The sequence below is a fragment of the Myotis yumanensis genome, unplaced genomic scaffold, assembly GCF_028538775.1.
Source record: "Myotis yumanensis isolate MYYU_CA2020_CCGP unplaced genomic scaffold, mMyoYum1.0.hap1 SCAF_2, whole genome shotgun sequence".
Lineage (NCBI taxonomy): Eukaryota > Metazoa > Chordata > Mammalia > Chiroptera > Vespertilionidae > Myotis > Myotis yumanensis.
The window spans coordinates 37,866,406-37,886,469 of NW_027223753.1; the positions used below are offsets into that span (position 1 = coordinate 37,866,406).

Here is a 20,064-nt window from a genome sequence, read left to right on the forward strand (position 1 = left end):
GCAGAACCTGGGGGTCACCCACAGAGAGCATCTGGTGTGTGCCCAGTCCTTCTCAGACAGGGAAACAGGCCCAGGTGGTTTGTGAAGTGTTCACAAATGCAGGCTGGTGACGGCAGCTTGGCTCAGCGGCTGGAGGGGGCTGAGAGTGAGAAGGGGGTGGGGGGGACGGAGGGAGGGGCCTCTGTTTCAATACCCCGGTAGCAATCAAGGCTCTCTCCTGTCACAGTCATTACCCGGACAGACCTCCCTAGCACATCCTGTTGCTGCATCCTCACAGCAGGCAGGCTATCTTCTCTGGACTTTGCGAGTGGAGATATCAAGGCTCATAGGATCAGAGTGACTTGCCCAGGCTCACACAATGAATAAGAAAAACTTGAACTTGAACCCAGTTCTCCTAACGTCTAGGCAACTCTTTCCCTTCATTTCTTCCGTTGATGGCTCTCTTCTCTCTAGTTCTTTACTCTGCAACTTACCCAGGCACCTGCCCTCCCCATCCCTGATTTTGCTACCCCGCCATAAGCACCTTGGAGCAGTGACTTCCTTGATGTGTTGACTATTTTGTGCCCAGAGCCTGTCACAAAACAGACACAAAGCTGGAAACCAGTGGGTGTTTGCTGGGTTGTTGAAGGAATTGTAATTGGACTACAGTTTTTTAAACTGGGATCAGTGGTCAGCTTGGTCAACGTGGAGATTTCTGTTATTGTGGAAGGACTTAATTGAATGGTTTATTATGCAAATATAAAGGTGAACAAGGGAAAGTATTGTATTATAAAAGCATTTTTTATTTCTTTTTCATTAACAAGACTGCTCCACTTCTTGGTATGAGGAGCTCTGAGGAGGCATGTGTCAATTCCTCAGGTCTTCTCACAGGGACCCAGTCCCTGCTCCTGTGGTGAGACTTAGAAAAATGTGAGTGGACTGGAGTAGCTCTGAGTAGAGTGGAGTAGCTCTGAGTGAAGTCCAAGGGCAGGAGAAGGTCCAGAGGGCTCCACGAGGACTCATTTGCAGGGGAAGGGTGGTTTGTAATCTAAGCTCAACATCGGAGGTGAGGAAGACAGAGACTCACAGGACTTCAATCAGCGTTTCAGTCAAGGATCACACGCTATTTTAGGAAAAACGTCAACAGCACACCAGTCCCTGGCCTCCAGCCTCACTGTGAAGCACAGTGTGGGTCTGCCCCAGGTTCATACCGGGGTCTGACCCAGCGGGGCATCGCCACCTCGGTGGACAGGCATCCACCAGGATGCACACAGTCAGTCTTCAGCAGGAACACCATGTGGTAGGGCCCGAAACGACAGTGCTAGGTGGGGTTTCTGCTCCCTCTCTGTGTTGTGGAGTTTGGAGGCAGGACTGGGCTGCGTTAGATAAAGTCCTCAGGGTTCTTGGGTCAGTTCGAGAGAGTGAAGGCCCCTGGACGGATGCTGAACTTCCTGCTAATGAAGAGTTGGGGTGTGTGATTAGTTGGAAAAATAAGAGATGTCCTTATTGGTACCCCGAGTTGGTGAAATGCTCTTACAAGTTACAGGACCAGTCAGCGTTATCTACTCTGTCTCTAGCGACAGTAACACACCCAGTTCTTTTATACTTTTGAAATTAACAACAGCAGTTGCATACACATGCGTGCCATGCTATAGTTCACAAAACTCTTAGCCATTCAGGCTCTTCTCTGAGCCTCCTGCCAGCCTGTGAGGTAAGCATGGCAGAGTGGTGGTCCTTAGGAGGCTCAGGCTCAGAGAGGGACTGTGACTTGCCCATGGTCACCAACAAGTCGTGAGGCCCGGTCCCGCCCCTGTTGTAGGGTTCCCAAGCTGCCCCCTCCCGGGGGCAGGGCAGGTGCCAGGCCCCTACCTGGCCTGCTCACAGCAGCATCAGGACCACGATGGCCATGACCATGAGGACTCCGGCCAGGATGCAAAGGCCTAGGAAGACAATGTCACTGGTGTCCTGGGCCACCAGGGCCACAGGGCTCTCCGGCTCCTCTGCCTCGTCGCTGGGTGGTGCTTCCTGCAGGTGCTCGGCCGTGGCAGCGTAGGGCCCAAGCCAGTCGGAGCCGGACAGCAGGTGCACAGAAGCCTCCTTGCGCCGGGGCTCACAGAGGACCTCGTACTGGTGGATGTCCTGCCCACTGGCCGAGAAGTCGATGTACAGTGTGCTGACGATCACTGAGGTGTTGTTCCTTCTCTGTGTGGGTCACAGGGGTCACTCACACCTGAAGGGGCCCAGAACTAACCCTGTCCCCCTAGACATGTGGGGACTCGGTACCAAGGGGCAGAACCAGGAGCCCAGGCTCTGTCCCCCCCCCCCCCCCGCCCCCGTAGAAGTTCACTATGAGGGTGTCTGGAAGGACAGTATCAGATTGGATGGGCCAATATTTGCTTTGGCTTCAAAGAGGCAGGTCTATGACAGATAGTGACAGTAATCACGGGGACATCCGCCAAGTTCTAGGCTTTGTATCTTAAGGGCATTTAATTCTCACAACCCTCTTTTATTAGTACCATGAACATCCCCACTTTACAGGTGAGGAAACGGATCCAGAGGTTAAACCCCTTGTCTGTGGTCGCACAGCACACAAGTGACAGGGAACATATTCTCACCCAGATCTGCCCAATCCTTAATCAGAACGTGGAACCGCACAGTTTCCTCTCCCTCCCTCGGCAATTTACAGACGTGAGTACTGAGGCCTGGCAAAGGCAATAGCGCTCGGAACCAGGTCCGGAAACCAAGGCTCCTGCCTCCCAGGTGGAATCTCTGTCCCTGCTGTTATGTGACCTTCCTTCTGGAATCTGTTCTCCCACTTATGTCTGCAGCGATTATGTGTCCCTGCTGTGGAGTCCCTGGTCACCACGGTGGCGCCACCTTAAGGTTGGGAAGAGGTTTGGCACAGTGTTGCCCTCCCAACCCCCACGGATGAGGAAGGCAGGAATCAAGCTGCCCTGAGATGGTGAGGTGCTCAGGCGGGGACTGGGGGGCAGTGTTTATTTATTTTTAAGCATATTTTTATTGATTTCAGAGAGGAAGGGAGAAGGAGAGAGAGTAGGAGAAACATCCATGATGAGAGAGGATTATTGATTGGCTGCCTCCCGCACGCCCCCCTCCACACACCACCTCCCCCTCCAACCCGCCACACACCAACCCCCCCCCCCCCCCCCGCCCGCCCCTCGCCACCTCAACCTCCTGGTTCATAGGTCAATTCTCAGCCACTGAGCCACTCAGCGGGGCAGGGGGCAGTATTTAGATGGGCAGACTAATGTGGTTTGCAGTGGAGCAGGGCTGGGGGGGGGGGGGGGCTGCAGTGATGCAGGGCTACACTCCCACCCACCCTAACTCTGCAGCAGCCATACACTCTTCAGGTTGCCCAACTGCCCCTGCCCAGGGGTGGCACCTTTGAGATGAGGCTTCTAAGAACCAAAGCTGCCTCAAACAGAGCGAGCAGCGTGAGAAGTTCCATCACTGGACACTTCGGAGAAGGGAGTTTTGTAGACCAGGTGACCTTGAGGGTCTCTCCCAACTCTGGTTTCCCAAAGGCCCTGAGTCCATGTCCCCAAGGAGCCTTGGCATTTGTGCCCTCGGCCTGTCAGCTGCCACACTCTCTGAAGGGGATGTTGTCCTGGATTTTTGTAACAGAATCAGGACATGGAGCAAGAAAAAGGACCTGAGAGTGGAAGAGGACTTGCAAAGGGCCGCAGTGCATCTCCGTAAGGAAGGATGGAAAATCATACGATGGGGAGCGGGAAAGGTTTTGATGAGTGAGAGGCTGAGGAAGGAAAGGCCACGCGAGATGTTACAGCTGTGAAATCAAGGCTGCGATGTTTTCTGTGCCATGGCTCCTAGCCCTGTGAGCCATGCACCCCGAAAGCCGCTCAGTGCGGACACTGCTGCTCCTGTCTAAGCTCTAAAAGCCTTACACTAAGAATCCGCAAGACTGAGGTTCTCTGCTTCTGTTTCCATGATACCAACTCCAGGACTCTATGATTCCAAGGTTCTATGATTCCAGGTTCTATGATTCTGAAGTCCCACGTTCTGGTGTGGTTCCATGACTCAGAGACTCTGCTTGTGAGTTCCTCCTCCTAGATTACACAATTCCTTGTTTCTATAATTCCTTGTCTCCATCATTTCATGGTTCTGTGGAACGTGTTCTGCCCCAAAGATAACCCTGGGGGATTTAGGTCATGGAGTAGGGGTATGGGCAGATTATCTTAGCAGCCAACACTCCTCCCGCTCCCCCCCCCCCCCTCCGCCCCCCTCGGCTTTCCTTCTCTCAGATCAAAGGCTGTGGCTGCTGGGAGGCAGGGGAAGCAGGAGTGGGCTTGAGGGGCCGGAGGGGCCGGTAGCATACATTCATTCCGGTAGCATACATTCGGCTAATGTTGTGGGTGGGGAGTACCGTTTGCTGGAAAGCATGTGATTTCTGCCAGGCCAGTCTGGCAAATCCCCAGATGCCAAGGCTGGGGGGGTCACCCTGAGAGAGGCCACTGTTCCTTCTCCCCCTCCCCCCGCCTGACCTGTCCTGGAGAATGCAAACACCCAGGGTGCTTGGGGCACTGCTCAGGGACTCTGAGGCCCAAGCCTGGGTTTAAGGTTTCCAAAATATAAGGATCGTAGAAAAAATTCATTTGCAAGCCTCACTGCCTTTGGAGGGAGATGGATCCTGTGACTTGAAGGGCCCTTTTGTTTTGTGGAGCCCGGGAGGATTGGCTCATAGGGCTGGGGGAGGGGCGGCAGGAGGCGGCAGGGCTCCCCCAGCTCTGCCTGTGGAGGGGCGAGGCCTGGGTGGCCCTGGACAGCAGGAAGGCCTCCAGGGATGCTCAGCCACAGGGCCCGTGGGTGGAGCCTCCAATGGGGGCTTTAGGTTGGGGCCGGTTGTGCCGTGAGCCCCCCTTCTCTGTCTCCCTTATCTGAGCTCTTTGTTGTGTCTACACTGAGCAAGTTTGCTGAGGTAAAGCCAAGAGGGGCTGAATTTTGTACCCAGACTTGTGCAGTCACCGGAGCCAGGAAGAGAAGCTGCATTCTCAGGAATGGCAGCTGCCTTTCAGCAGCGGTCAGAGCACCTCGGTCACGCCAGCCCTCCCCTCTCCAGCCCCTACCTGCGATTCAGTGCCGCAGGTGTCGAAGCGGGCCTGGATCCGGAAGGTGCCGCCGACTTCCTGGGCAGCACAGCGCCGGCTGCCCAGGTAGACCTGGGTCTGGCCCAGAGGGGCCAGCGCCTGCGTGGAGATCAGGATCTGGAAGTCCATGCGGGAGCAGCTCACGTTCATGGGCACAACTGGGGACAGGAGGAAGGAGCTGGAGGCCTTAGGGGCAGGCACTCTGACTCCCACCCCCCAAACTCCCACCCACGGGTGGCGAATGGGAACACTGAGCCCGTAGGCGGAAGTTCTATGCAGTCCTATGGGGAAGTTCCATATGCATCACTCCGTGTAGCTCCATCAGTCAATGCGCTGCCCATCAGACACCATGCCTGCATCTGAGCGTCCTCTGAGCCTCACACAGAGCTTGGCAAGCACAGTGGGTGCTGAATGAATGAATGATTGAATGAATGAATGAATGAATGCATATTCTTAATCATGATAAAAGCTACTGTTTGCTGATTACTTCGCCATGTGCCAGGCAATTCATTCATTGGTTAACAAATATTTATGGAGGACCTACTATGTGCAGGCACTATTCTAAGCACAACAGATACAGAAATGGAGGGGAAAACCCAGCCAGACATCCCTGCCCCCTTGGAGCTTACACTGTGGCCCTGCAAGGGGACAATAAATATGTAAAATACACTAAGCGTCTGAGGGGTCTGAAGGCGAACCAGGCAAAGAATAAAGACAGCGCAGAGTGTGGGGGCGGGAAACAGCGGTGAAGAAAGCACTCTGCCCCCCAACCCCCACGATGACCCAGGAGGGGAATGTGACTAAACCCCCTCTACAGCTCGGGAGGTGAAGCTCTGGGAGGTGAAGCTGTTTGCTGTGGTTTATTGGGATCTTAGCCATCCAGCCTGCAGGACTCAGAGGCCCTGATGTCTTCACCCTCCCTGGGGCCCCCTGCTCCCTCCCGGCCAGGACGGTGCGGCTCAAGTGCTGGGTCTGTGCAAGCACACACGTGTGTGTGTGTGTCTGTGTCTGTGTGTGTGTGTCTGTGTGTGTGTGTCTGTGTGTGTGTGTCTGTGTGTGTGTGTGTCTGTGTGTGCGTGCGTGTGTGTGTGTGTGTGTGTGTGTCTGGGGGGGGGGGCAGTGCCTGCTGGGGTGAGTGTAGGAGAAAGCAAGGGGGTGACTGGTGGGAGGAGAGGGAAGGTGCTGGCAGGAGAGGCCTGGAACTCTCAACGCCTCCCCGGGAAATGCCTCAGACATATTTCAGCCTCTGGTGTCTGGGCAGCCGGGATTTATGGGCCCGCCGTCTCCCACGATGATCTCGGTGGCGCTGAACTGTGTGTCACCTCTGATTGATGCTGGGCTGTCCTCTAGCCCGGAGGCCGCCGGCAGCCTGGGCCACATCTGGCGCCTTGCCCAGCACGAGTGCCCCTGTCTGACCCTGGGCTCCCACCAGACCCGGGAGGGAGGTGGGGTGGGGTGGGGTGGGAGTGGGGGCTCCTGCCCCTGAACAGGAGCCAGGATTACAGCTGCCCCACCCTCAGTCTCTAGAGGCACCGAAGCAGAAGGGGCTTGTCCGAGATCTCACAGACCTGGGAGAGGACCCAGGCCGGAACCAAGACTATGGGAGCCAAAAGGGACTTTAAAGGTCCTTCAGCCGATGTCCTCATTTTACAGGTGGAAAAACTGAGACCCCCACCCCCGGCGCCCCCAGAGAGAAGGCGACTTGCCAGCCAGCTGTGGCAGAGCCCGTGGCGCCGGCTCTCCAGAGTACAATCTGAGGAGGGGATCCCTCTCACCCGGGACAGTTCCCCTCTCCCAGTTCAGGGTTGGAGCTGACGGAGGCCCAGAGAAGGTGAGTCTGCTCAGCCCACCTCTCTGCCACTAGCAGGCTGCAGCTCTGCTGTTTCCTTCCTCCAACTCCTCTTGCCTCTGAGGTAAGAAGAGAGGAAAGATCTTTCTAATGACGAGCAGGCCTGAGGCACGTGACAAAAGAAAATCCACCTTCAGCAAGGACGTCCTCAGAGCCAGGCTCTCTGACCTGTGTCACCGCATTGCATCTTAACGGCTGCCTGTCTGGGGCGTTCGTCAGCCCCTTTTACAGATGAGCCCAGATGTGGATGGATGGTCAGGAAGTGGCAGCATTTGGTTGTTGGTCCCGGTCTGTCCGAGCCCAGCTGTGGGCCCCCTCCCTGGGGCCCGGCTCAGCCACACAGGGAGGCCGGGGAGCGAGTTCTAGTCTTGGCTGTGCCACTCTCTGCCCATGCGGCCACAGTGAAGGCCTGTCCTCTCTCCGCACCTTTGTTTCCACACCTGTACAGCAAAGAGCTTCCGCTGGGTCAGGCAGAGAGCAAAGTGGGTCCAGGACACAGGCATTTCTGGACCCGTGGCCCAGGGAATCCTGCTGAGAAGAGGGGAGGAATGGTGAACACGGTCCGCTGGCAAATCTAACTGGCACTTTGGAAGCTGGAAAAGCTGAGTAGCAACTTTCCCGGCCTCCTCTGCCCTTAGGCCTGGCCTCCTGACCAAGTCCAAACCAATGAGACCAAGAAGAAAGCCTTTGACGGCTTCTGAAAATGATGTCGCTTTCCTGAGAAAAGGACATTTGTGGCTGGCACCTCTCCTGCCTCGTCCAGCCTTGAACACGGGTGTGATGCCTGGAGCTGTGGCAGCCATTTTGCAGTAATGAGGCCAAGAGACTCCAGAGAAGCTGGGACAGGTTGAGTCCCTGAACCAACACAGAAGCTGCCTGACTCCAGACTTCTTGTGATATGATGAAAACAAAAGCCATTCGTTCAAGCCACGGTCAGTCAGGGTTTCTGACTCGAGCCAGGCTTGTCGGCTTCTATGTGGTTACACAAATTGCTTACCATAAATAATATTACCATATTTTATATTACCTCTGGGTAGAGGATCAAGATCAAGAGAGGCCAGAGGCCCATGGAGGGAAGAGCCAGATGAGAAGGGATGAGGGATTGCAGAGTTGGAAGCTGGAAGAGTAGGTCCCTGCAATCGTGGGAATCAGCACAGGCCACACTGGTGCAGGCTCAAAGGTCCCAGAGGAGGCGCTGGTGGTGGTGGGGCCCGGGAAGAGGATAGGGAAGCCAGTTCGTGGGATGGAGGAAGGAGGCTGCAAAGACCTGGGACCCCAGCCTCGCCGTCCCCTCCAGCACACCCGCCCCCTGCGCCCCCGCTGACCTCCAATGTAGGCCACAGAGAAGCCCCTGCGGGAGGTGCTGCGGTCTGCGTGGAGCAGAAGCAGGAGCTGGTTGCGGCTCGAGGTGACCGGCGGTGGCAGGTGGCGGCCACACCAGCTCCCCAGCAGGGGTGCCTCCTCGCTGGCCCCATCGAAGGCTGCCAGATGGTCGAAGTCACAGGTCTTGGTCAGGCTGTTGGGCCCTTCCAATTCCAGGTCCAGGAAGAACACCTTGACCCGGTAGCCAGGAGGCAGGCGGATGGTCCAGTGGCACCGGACGTTGTTGGGGTAGGAGCTGGGGTACTGTGGGCTGGAGAAGTTGCCCCGCACGGCCGTGTACACCTCCTGGCATTCCCCTGGGGAGGAGGGGGTGGAAGGAGCAATGGTGAGAAGGATGGAGACTGTCGCTTTCCCCAGCTACAGTTTGAGCAACAGTCGCTATAGTGGTCACAGCACCACCCTGGCAGATTGTGGGCACCATGGCCAGAAAACCAGGCAATGGATCCCAAAGCCTGCGTTAGCCTGAAGCTAGCTGAAAGCCGGGACTCTCATTCCTATTGGCGCTCCCCTTCATGAGTGTTGGCTCTGTTAGGAATGCAAGAACAGGCCCTAATACCTGTCCTCAGAGCCGAGTCCAAACTGGGACGTGACAATGGTGCTCATGACCGGACTTGCCCCTCTTCTCACTACCCCTCACCCACCCTACCTTCCAGCTAGGACTGCAAGCACAGTGAACCCTCTCTGTCCTCCAAGCCTTTGCACATGCAGATCCCTGTGCTTGGAACACCCTTCCCTTCCTTCCGCCTCTGGCTAACTCCTTCGGAGCACTGCCTAATCCTCTCCTCTTCCCGGCTGCCATCCATGATTCTTACTGTCTCGGTCTGCTTCCTTTTCCATCTCCTCCTCTGGATGGTGCACACCCACTTTACTAACAATTAATTGAATACCTACCACATGGCAGGTGCAATAAGCCCATAGGAACTCCCAGTCAGGCAGGGGAGACCGACAGGCAAACCACACACAGAAGTGGTGTGTTAGAGCCTTGCTAACACTTCTGTAAGGAACTGAAGGAGGGGATTGATTCTGGGTGAATCAGGAAGGCTTCACAGAGGAGGTGGCATGTGTATGCCGTGGCATCGGCCAGGCAGGAAAGGATGTGCGAGAGCATTCCAGGCAGCGAGAGGGCAGAAAGCGCAAAGCCCAGAGGCAGGGAAGTGTGCCCTCTCCCCCCACACACATGCTGGGGAGGCAGGAGCCCAGCACGCACAGGCCCTCCTACCTGAGAAGTAGTAGGCCTTGAAGCCCCGGCCTCCGATGTTAAAGTCGGACTTGAAGACCACCTGCAGCTCGTGGCCCCGCGACACCAGGGTGGGGGGCCTGGCGCGGCCACAGTAGTGGTGCCCGCGGGCGGGGCCCGGCGCCCCCAGCACAGCCACGTAGTCATAGGTGCAGTCCGCACTGCCCTCCACCTGGAAGTCCACGAACACCAGCTTGACGGTGGCGGGGCCGGCGGCCCGGATCACCCAGCGGCACTCCGCGTTGTTGGGGTAGGTGTTGGGGTACTCGGGGCTGGTGAGGACCCCCGACAGGCCCGTCAGGACGCCACCACACACATCTGTAAGCGAGCCCGGTTGAACCAACCTTTCTCCTTCCCCGTGGATCTCCTCCCAAGGGAACCCACACCCCCAACATGCCACTCCCACAGGCCTGGGCGCCTCGTCGCCATCCACCGAGCACTTCCAAGTGGCAGGCACAGGCCGGGGCTTAGCGCCCGCACCACCTTTGTAAACGTTACCATCACGCTGTGGGGGGTGTGCGGGGGTTCGGGTTAGTTTCCCACCTTACAGCCGAGAAGATGGAGCCCCAGGAAGTTTGGGTTCACCTGGGCTCTGAGACAGGATTTGAGCAGTGAGTTTCTGTGGGAGACACGGGGTCCCTGTGTGGGGAGTGAGGGAGTGAGGGACACTGAAGGGAAGGGGAGGGGAGGCGGCCACTGAAGGGCCTTGCCAAGCCAGCTGCGGAGCCCCGTGGGGAACTCTGGGGACCGTGCAAAGCACACACCTCAGAGTGGTGTCACCTAAGAGTAGGGAAGTGGAGTGTTCACACACCGACTCCCGGGATCCAGGCCGAGGGCTGCTGGGGTAGAGGTGACCAGCGGAGCTTCACAAAAAGCCCTCAAGCAAAGAGAAGAGGAGGTTGGCAGGAGTCGTTCTGGCAAGGCCCAAGGGACATGGGCAGGGTCCTGGCAGCAAGTCACCGGTCTGGTAACTTGGAAAACGGGATGACTAACTGCAGAGCCTGTGCACGTGACCCTTGCAAGTCTCCCCCCACCTCCGCCCCAGGCCTCCCTCTGCACTGCGAGGCCCCTTGCCTTTCTGGTAGCCTGCGGAGAAGCCTCGGCTGGCCACGTGCTTGTCGGAGTGGAAGACGACAGACATGATATGCCAGGAGGAGGTGAAGGGTGGCGGGGGCACCTGGCCGCAGAACCTCCCCAGCAGATTGCCCTGGTCCCCCGCAGCCCCATTGTAGATCTCCAGGAAGTCGAAGCTGCAGGCGTCATGGTATTCCAGGTCAAAGGCGTGGAAGGTGAGAAGGACTGAGGAGCCCTCGGCCACCACGATCAGCCAGCTGCACTCCGTGTTGTAGGGATAGAGTCCGGGGAAGTTGGGGCTGGAGAAGTTTCCAGAAGGTGCTGAGAGCACCCCCCCACATTTGACACCTGGGGCAAGAGGGAGAATGGCTCAGAGTCAGCACTGGGGTCTCGGGTGGTGGGCCCAGCTGCAAAGCTGGGTTATCAGGGTGGGAATTTTCATGCACCGGGCCTCTAGTTATGTACATATTTGCTTATAGTTTTAAAAAAGAAAACAATGGAAGGAGATGAATTATTCTCTGTCAGGGGAAGGAGGAAACAGGCATGACTGCTGGAACCCTTTACATGCAAGTTGTTCTATCATTTTGACTATATAATTATGAATAATGTTCATATAATTTTTAAATTACAAAAAGTATTTAAGTAACCCTTAAATATCCCAAACTGAAAAACTTAACTATATATCTAGTTGAAGGCACATTCACGTGGAGAAAAATGATTTCCACATGACTTTGAAAGACTATTTTGACTGTGCATTCCTGGTGGAATAGATCCAAGAACAAAACCACAAAGAAATCATAAAGTATACTCAGCAGACTGACTATTAGTGATAATAGTAAATACTGTCACTGTATTTATATATTGAAATAGAGCAAGTAGGCTGATGTCGATAGCAACGAAGGTTTCAGTGTAACAGAAGAGTGATACAAATACAAAGATTAAGGAAAACTCTGTGATCCTTAATTTGAATTGAAAACATAAGTATGAATTTGAGATTTTAACATTTCTTTTTAGATTTTTTTATTTCCAAAAATATCATTTTTGAGTTCTATTCACTAAAAAGGCCTAAAAGAAACAATGTTACAGTAATATTTTGCACCCTCTGCCATAGATTAGGGTTATTATGTCCAACTAGAATGAACCAGGGCTCCTTAGAGAACCAGTGGGTCCAGGACAGGAAATATACAAAATACACTCGGGACATCTTGTCACACCAGAAAGCAAAGAAGCTTCCAAAGGCTGCTGGGAACGTGTCAAAGACGCCCACCTGCAGGGCTTCACTGGCTGAACAGGGTACAATTTGAGCATCACAAGAGAAGGATGATTGCAGTGGATTGGAACACATCAAATACATAAACATTCATGAATTCATAATACAACGCTAAAGAAACAAAAAAAGAAACTCACTGATTTCCTTTAGTGGTTGCTGGGGCATAAACTCATTTTTTGGAAAATTAATATTTAGAGAAAGAATTAAGCATCTACTTTGCCCTTCCTGTTGTGGGCTGTATTTTGGGATAACCAAATAGCCAATGAAGGGACACTGCTATTTATAGTTGACTGCAGAAAGAATAACCATGTTAGGAAAATATAATTTTGTAAACCTTAATGAAATAATCATCTTCGATGTCTGTTCTAATCCCTGAGTAAAAAGGTAAATGAGGTTGGGTAAGTAGGTATTTCCTATAAAATTCTTTCAACACTGCTATATATTTGAAAATTTTTATCATTAAAAAAAATGCCCAAAAAAGTCACTTTTATAGGCAATAAGATGAAAAGGCAACCTATGGAATCAGTGAAAATATTTGCAAATCATACATGTGATAAGGGTTGAATATCCAAAATATATAAAGAATGCATACAACCCAATAGCAAAAACAAATGAAACAAAACACATCGTCGGATTGTAAAAGTAGGCAGAGAAACTGAACAGACATTTTCCAAAGAAGACATACAAAGGGCCAACAGGTACATGGACAGGTGCTCCACACCACAAACCTTCAGAGAAGTGCAAATCAAAACCACAACGAGATATCACCTCACACCCATAAGAAATGGACATAATCAAAAGGACAAGAGATAACAAGGGACGGCGAGGATGTGGCGAGAAGGGAACCCTGTGCACTGTGGTTGGGAATGTAAAACGGTGCAGCCATCATGGAAACATATGGAGGTTCCTCAAAAAGTTAGCATTCGAACGACCATATGATCCAGCAATCCCATTTCTGGGTATATGTCCAAAGGAAATAAAAACAGGATATTGAAGAGTTATCTGCACTCCTATATTCATGGCAGCATTTATAATAACCAAGATATGGAAACACCATAAGTGCCCATCAATAGATGAATGGATAAAGAAGATGTAATATATAGATATATATACACAGAATAGAATTAAAAGAAGGCCATTTTAGCCTGGCCCGTGTGGCTCAGTGGTTGTGTTGACCTGTGAACCAGGAGGTCATGGTTGATACCTGGTCAGGGCACACGCCCAGTGTGGGGCATGCAGGAGGCAGCCGATCAATGATTCTCTCTCATCATTAATGTTTCTATCTTTCTCTCCTCTCTTCCTCTCTGAAATCAATATTTAAAAAAAATAAAAAGAAGGCCATTCTTTCATTTGCGACATGGATGGACCTTGAAGACAGTCTACTAAATTAAATAAGACAGAGAAAGACAAATACTGCATATCACTTACATGTGGAATCTAAAAAAAAGTCAGCCCTAGCCAGTTTGGCTCAGTGGATAGAGCGTCAGGCTGCAGACTGAAGGGTCCCAGGTTCGATTCCAGCCAAGGGCACATGCCCAGGTTGCAGGCTTGATCTCCAGTAGGGGGCATGCAGGAGGCAGCCAATCAATGATTCTCTCTCATCATTGATCTTTCTATCTCTTTCTCTCTTTCCCTTCCTCTCTGAAATCAGTAAAAATATATTTTAAAAAAATAATTTTTAAAAAAAAGTCAATCCTGGGGAAAAGATCAGCATATATATCTTTCTCTGTTAAGATATATTCTGAGATACTTATGGTGAAATAATATATCTGAGATAGGCCTTAAATTTGTCCAGATCCCCGCCCCCCACAAAAAAAAAAAATGGAGGTGGGGTAGGATAGAAGAAACAAGACAGGCAGAATGTTGGTAATTTTTGAAGATGGTTGTTGGAGACATGGAGATGCATTATGTTATTTTCTCTACTTTGTGTATGTTTGAAAGTTTTTGTAATTAAAGGTAAAAAATAACCAACACATTCTTGGTCACCTTCTCAGTGAGGCTTTCCCCAACAATGTAACCCTCCCATCCCTATACTCTTTCTCTGCCTTTTCTGCTACATTTTTCTCCATAGCACTCACCACCATCCAATGCACACTGCATATTTGACTTGTTTGGTTCATGGCTAGTCTCTCTCCACAAAAAGGTAAGCTCTCTGAGAGCAGGAGTTTTTTGTGTTTTGTTCTCTGCTGTATCCCAAGCACCTAGAATAGTACCTGGCATAAAGCAGGCGCTCAATACATATTTGCTGAAAGAATGAGTGAATGATCTTATAGCATCCTCACAATAGCCCCATAAAATAGACAAAGCAAGTGTTATTGACTCCATTTTACAGATGGAAAAACTGAGGCCCAGAAAGGGAAGTTACTCGCTGTAGTTGTCATCTATTGTTTTGGTCTGCCCAAAGTCCATTTCTCCATCTCTTGCAGCAACACTCCTCCTCTTTTAGACACTGGCTCCCCTGCCTCCATGTGGTAACACCCCTGCCATAGGGGTTGACACATGAGCCAGCTGGGCAATCCTGGGTCTCCCACCACCACCCAGTGACTGGCTGCAAGGTACCTGTGGTCTAGGTCAGGCCAGAGTCCTGCTGCAAAACAGCTGGAGGAGAACCCTGTCCTCCCTGGCCCGTGGGCTGGGAGTGAGAGCCCTGGGCAGGACCATGCTCAGGGCCCATGAGAAAGCTTGTCAGCAGATGGCAAGGACCATGTGAAAAGTGGAAATGACCTTGAAGCCAAGATGTCCTGGCTGAAGGCATCCCTGAGTCCAGCTAAGTTACACTCCTGCCTCCCTCATTACAGAGCCAATACATTCCTCTTTTTGCTTCCACTCATTCAGGTTGGGTTTGTCACTTGCAATCAAAAGCTTCGTGAATAATACTGTTAAGCCCAGCCAGTGTGGCTCAGTTGGTTGAGCATCGGTCCCATGCACCAAGAGGTCACCAGTTCGATTCCCAGTCAGGGCACATGCCCGGGTTGCGGGCTCAATCCCTGGTAGGGGATGTGCAGGAGGCAGCCGATCAGCGTAAGATGTTTCTCTTTCCCTCTCCCTTCCTCTCTCTCAAATCAATAAGATATATATATATTTTTTTTTTTTTTTTTAATAAAAAGGAATACCCTTAAGCAAAGTTCCTGTAAGAGGAGAGATACTCACGGAGCATGTGCCCTGTCCCAGGACTGTGCTGATTCAGAATGGGCCCCTCCCTGGGAGCTCACGGTGGGGAGGTGGGGGATGGGAGGGGGGACAGCCAGGCAAATGAGACCAAGTCCTGCAGTGTGATTGTGTCTGGCCACACAAGGGCCCTGGGGTCCAGGGGCAGGGAGGCCAGCCTTGCTGGGGCCAGCACTATTAGAGGAGGGACAAGATTCACAGAGGAGGTGGTATTTGAGTTTGACTAGGGAAAACGAGAAGGTATGTTTGTTGGGAAGACTTGGAGAGAGGGAATGGCATGAGCAAAGGCTCAGACCCACCATCACTTCTGAGCTTCAGTCATGCGTCTGTGAAATGGGGAGAACGACACCTCCCTTGCTGGGTAGCTGCGAGCAGTGATGGCATAAAGCCATGCAGGGCTGCAAGATGTACACCAGCTCACATCACCGGCTCCCTGCCTGGCCGCGGGGTCAGGCCAGGGCCGGAACAGTGTCTGCTTCCTGCCTTTATGGCGGGGGGCAAGGGGGCGGGGACAGAGGGAGTCTGTCCAGTAGCTGTCCTTGTCCTTCCCCAGCCAGCCCACAGGACAGGAAAAGCCGTGACAGAGTCGAAGCAGGACTTCTATGGCCCAGGAGGCCTGGCACCACCACGAGCGAAGGCTTTATCTTCCAGGACTCAGCCAGGCACCCTGACCCACAAGGTCACCCAAGGCCACCAAAGCCTGGGTACTGGAAAATGGGGACCGCTAGTTGCTCCCACTACCCAGGCATGAAGTGAGACACCTGGTGCCCAGCCCATCTGTGCCACCAACTGGGTGACTGGAAAGTTATGCTTCCTTCCTGAGTGCCCTCACCCCACCTCACCCCACCCCACCCCCACGAGCCTGCAGGAAAATGAGGCTCCAACGGTGGTTTGCTGAGCCCCAACTGCATGCATACCCATCGACAGTGAAACGGTATCACCTTCACCCTCCAGACACCCACACAGCACTGGAAGGGCTACGGCAGTGCAAAGTGGCCTGGGACCGGCGTGCTGGCAGAGGGCCCGGAGCTGGAAGGAGGGAGCATCTGAGGATGATGCAGGGACCTGGAAGGGGTCCTCGAGGAGGTGGTGTTGGACCTTCGTCTGATGGATGAGCCAGATGTTCTAAGGGGCCCTCCAGACAGAGGAGCCGAGGGTGAGAGCCATGAGGGTGAAGCATCTCTGGAAGGGGGTGTGACCCCGGGGACGCAGGCGCTGAGGCTGGAAATTATATGGAAACCGGAGCCAGGTTGCAGGGAGCTGAACGCCCGCCGTAAGGAACTTTGATTTCAGTTGGTCGGCAGGGGAAGGACAGGCTCTCGGGGGCGAATGAAGACTCCTTCCAGCAACAAACCTGCACTCGTTCTCCCAGCCATTCCCTTTGCCCTGGCAGCCATGCAGCCGTGGACAGCTTACCTAACCTCTCACCCTCAGGTTTTTCATCTGTAAAATGGGGGACCAATACCCACCTTGAAGTCTGTTGTGAAGTTTAAATGCAATCATAAACGTAAAGCATCCAGCACATAGCAGGCACCCAGTCAATTCTCTCTTCCCCCATCTCAGAAGCTGATACATCCCCAACTCAGCCACCTTCCCAAAGGGTCCTCCTGCTTTCTGGTCCCCGACCCAGAAACCTCCTGGGACCCCCGCTGCTGCCTGCCCACTCCTCTCCCCTCCTCCCCATTCCTGCCTGTCTCCAGGAGCTCCTACCTTTCATGGCTCGGGCCCTGGGGCCAGGGCCCAGCAGAGCCACTGCCAGCAGCAGACAGGACCCCAGCTCTGCCAGCATCTCCCCACCTGGGACCCTCACAAGTCTGCAGGCCGGGCAGGCCAGGAGCAGAGGGTCTGGAGCAGGGGAAAGTGAGGTGAGACTGAAAGGGCCTTCAAGTTAATGGTGGTGTGAATAATTCATCGGCGCCTCGAATTAGTAACCTGATCCCCGGGTGCTTCCTTCACTCCACCCTGAGGTGACGGATCTGGTGTCGCCCGGTTTACACGTTCTGAGATCTGCACTGGCCACCTGCATGGGGAAGGGAAGCCAGCTGGGGCAGGAAGGGAATTTGGGGGTGGAGAAAGCGCATGAGTCTGGGGCTAGACAGACTCCTATCCATCCCAGAACAGCCTCTAACTTGCTGGGTGACCTGGAACAAATCATCTAATTCCTCTAGGCCTCAGTCTTACTCATCTGTCCAGTGGGACCATTCAGCCCTGCCAATAGGGTTGCTGTGGAAATGAAATGTGACAATGTAAGCGGAAGCACATAGTGGGTGCTTGCTACAGGTTTTTCCTATCTCCCATTCACGGGGGACCTGAGGGCATCTCTAATTAGTGGGACAACAGGACAAGCACCCTTCAGACACGCTTAGATTAGCTCAGAGGGAGAGCGAAGGAGGTGGTAGCAGACAGCTGACGAGGGAAAAGTCTTCGTGGAAGAACGCAGCGGGAAGAACACCCGGGATAAGCACATTATGCGGCCCCTAACGCCATCGGGGCCACAGTGTAAACTCTGGCCAAGAATATTAAGTGTTCACTCCTTTATTGATCCACAGGCCTGGCCTGAACATCGTATGTGCCGGACCCTGTGCTCAGAGCTCGGCTGCAGAAATGCCCTCCACGGCTCGGTGTCTATTTCCTCCAGGAGCCCTATTTGGTTCCGTTCAGCCCAACACGCATTTCCTAAGCTCCTCTGCTCAGAGCCTGCACCAGGCACGGAGCATTGGGGTAAAGGGGGCACATTCCCGCCTCCCAGTGAGGAGCCTGGGCTCCGGTTAGACAGACAAGGTCTGAGTGCTGGCTCTCCCACCCTCTGCCAGGCGGTGGGAGCCGGGAAGTCACCTGACCTCCCCAGGCCCGGCCTCCGACTGTGCAGCAGGAGGAAGCAGTGGCCTGCAGGCTGCTGGGAGCCTTCGATGAGATCGTGTGTGGGAAGTCTTCGCCTGTGCCTGGCTCCGTGCTCAGGAGCGAGTATGACTTTTATTCCTCAGAGGAACTCAGATGTCCATCTGCCAGACCACATGCTGCCCCTGGCCTGTCCTTTGCCAGGAGGTCCCTAGGGAGCCCAGCGTGGGCGGCCACCTGGAAGGTGCTCAGCAAAGAGCATCGGGAAGAGCCAGGCCTGAGGGATCTGCTTACCTGTGGGCTTGATTGGCAGGTGGAAAGGTTCAGGCTGAGAGGCCAGTTCAGGGTGTTAATGGCAGCTTGCCATTCATTGCGGGCAAACGAGACTCGGCCCCCACAGGCTCCTCCAGAGACAGTGTAGACTACGCCCCCAAGTTGTTCCACTGAGGGCGACACAGTGGAGTGTTTGTCCCCCAGCTGCCACTGTCCCTGGGTGAGGCTGCCGCGGGCATCACCCTGGCATTTCCCACCTGCCTGGGACTGGGGTGGTGGTCCAGTGGCAGGCACAGCTGTCTGCCTGCCTGGGAATGTGAATGTCACAGGATGCGGGCAGGGCCGTGACAGCATCCACTGAGCCATCCACTGCTGTCTCTGGAATCGCTCACCTCTGAAATGTTCGTTCCACCCCCGGGACAACCACCTCTCTTCCCGCACCCTCGTGCAAACTCCCCACACTGGTCTTCCTTCCCGGCTGCAGGGGCTGCCTGACGCCTCCCTCTTCCACAAAGGTCTATGTGGTGGAAAGGGGTGAGGCAGAGGACAAGGAGGCTACCATCCCGGGGGTTCTGGTTGGGCCCCAAGGCGCCACATCTCTCCACTAACTAGAGCCCTGGGGACTGGGGGAGCTTCCCCTGAGTGTGGTCCTGGTGGCAGAGGCCAGAAGGAGGGAGCACCCTCCTCCCTTTATACAACTTTGCAAGGTGAGAATGACCAGCTCTAGTTCACTGTTTGGTAATCAGGGCTCAGAGAGAATTGCTTTTACAAGCTCATTTATCAACAGGTATTTATTGAGCACCTACTATGTGCCAGGCCAATGCTCGCTACTTATGCACATTATCCCACTTAACCCTCACAGCTCTGTGAGGGGTGTTAGTGTCCCCCAACATTTCCAAATAGCCCCTGGGGGCAGTGCTACCCTGGTTGAGACTCCTGGCTGTTTACTCTCTGTCTCCCCACCAGCATGTGAGCAGCCAAAGAGCAAAAATCTGTATTTTATCACCGCTGTATTTCAGCCCATGGCGCAGACTAAGTGCTCAGTAAATATCTGCTGAGAGGTGGAATAAAAGTATCCCTAGCCCTAGCAGGTTTGGCTCAGTGGCTAGAGCGTCAGCCTGTGAACTAAAGGGTCCCAGGTTTGATTCCGGTCAAGGGCACATGCCTGGGTTGCAGGCTTGATCCCCATAGGGGGCCTGCAGGAAGCAGCTAATCAATGATTTGCTCTCATCATTGATGTTTCTCTCTCTCCCTCTCCTTTCCTCTCTGAAATCAATTAAAATTAAATAAAAAAGGATTCCTCGTTTACAAGTGGGGAAACTGAAGTTCAGAGAGAGGAATGATTCGCCCAAGCCCCACAGCTGCTTAGCGGCAGCGCTGAAACTTGTTTACATCTGACCACTCGAAACCCCTGTTCTCACCACAACACTGGTTTTTCCCGCATGGAGGCCCTTCAGCTCGGTGCAGACTCAGAGAGAGGGTGGCAGATGCCTGGAATGGCGGACCTGGGGCCAAGACCCCTGGAGCCTTACTCATTGAGAGCTCTGGTCCCTCCGGCCTCCTACTTGCCCCTCAGGCCACTGGCAATTCTGTCAGGAAAGCGGCACATCAGTTACCCCATCAAGAAGGGGAAGCAGCCAAGCTTCAAAAAGTCCAGACACGGAAACTGCCATGCTCAGCCTCTGGGGCGTCCTGGCTGCAAGCAGGCTCACGCGGGAGCTCAAAGTGAGAGAGGGTTCACTGTGGAGGAGGGCCGAGAAGCCCGAGGACGGTGGGCCAGGGCCTGGGACCATCACAGCTGGAGGGGATTTCAGAGAGCAAAACCGACCCCCTTCTTACTACCTATTCTCAGGGACCCAGAGATGGC

The 20,064-nt window shown here is 53.7% G+C and overlaps 1 protein-coding gene across 1 annotated transcript; it reads right to left on the reverse strand.

Moving 5' to 3' along the window:
- Positions 1–1,857: 1,857 nt before the first annotated feature.
- CDCP2 (CUB domain containing protein 2) lies at positions 1,858–16,875 on the reverse strand. Its single transcript, XM_070403342.1, has 6 exons — positions 16,797–16,875; positions 10,649–10,996; positions 9,557–9,892; positions 8,280–8,633; positions 5,085–5,263; positions 1,858–2,181 (listed from the first exon to the last, which is right to left on the reverse strand). The coding sequence occupies exons 1-6, from the start codon at positions 16,873–16,875 to the stop codon at positions 1,858–1,860; spliced, it is 1,620 nt and encodes a 539-aa protein (XP_070259443.1).
- Between the last annotated feature and the right edge of the window lie 3,189 nt (positions 16,876–20,064).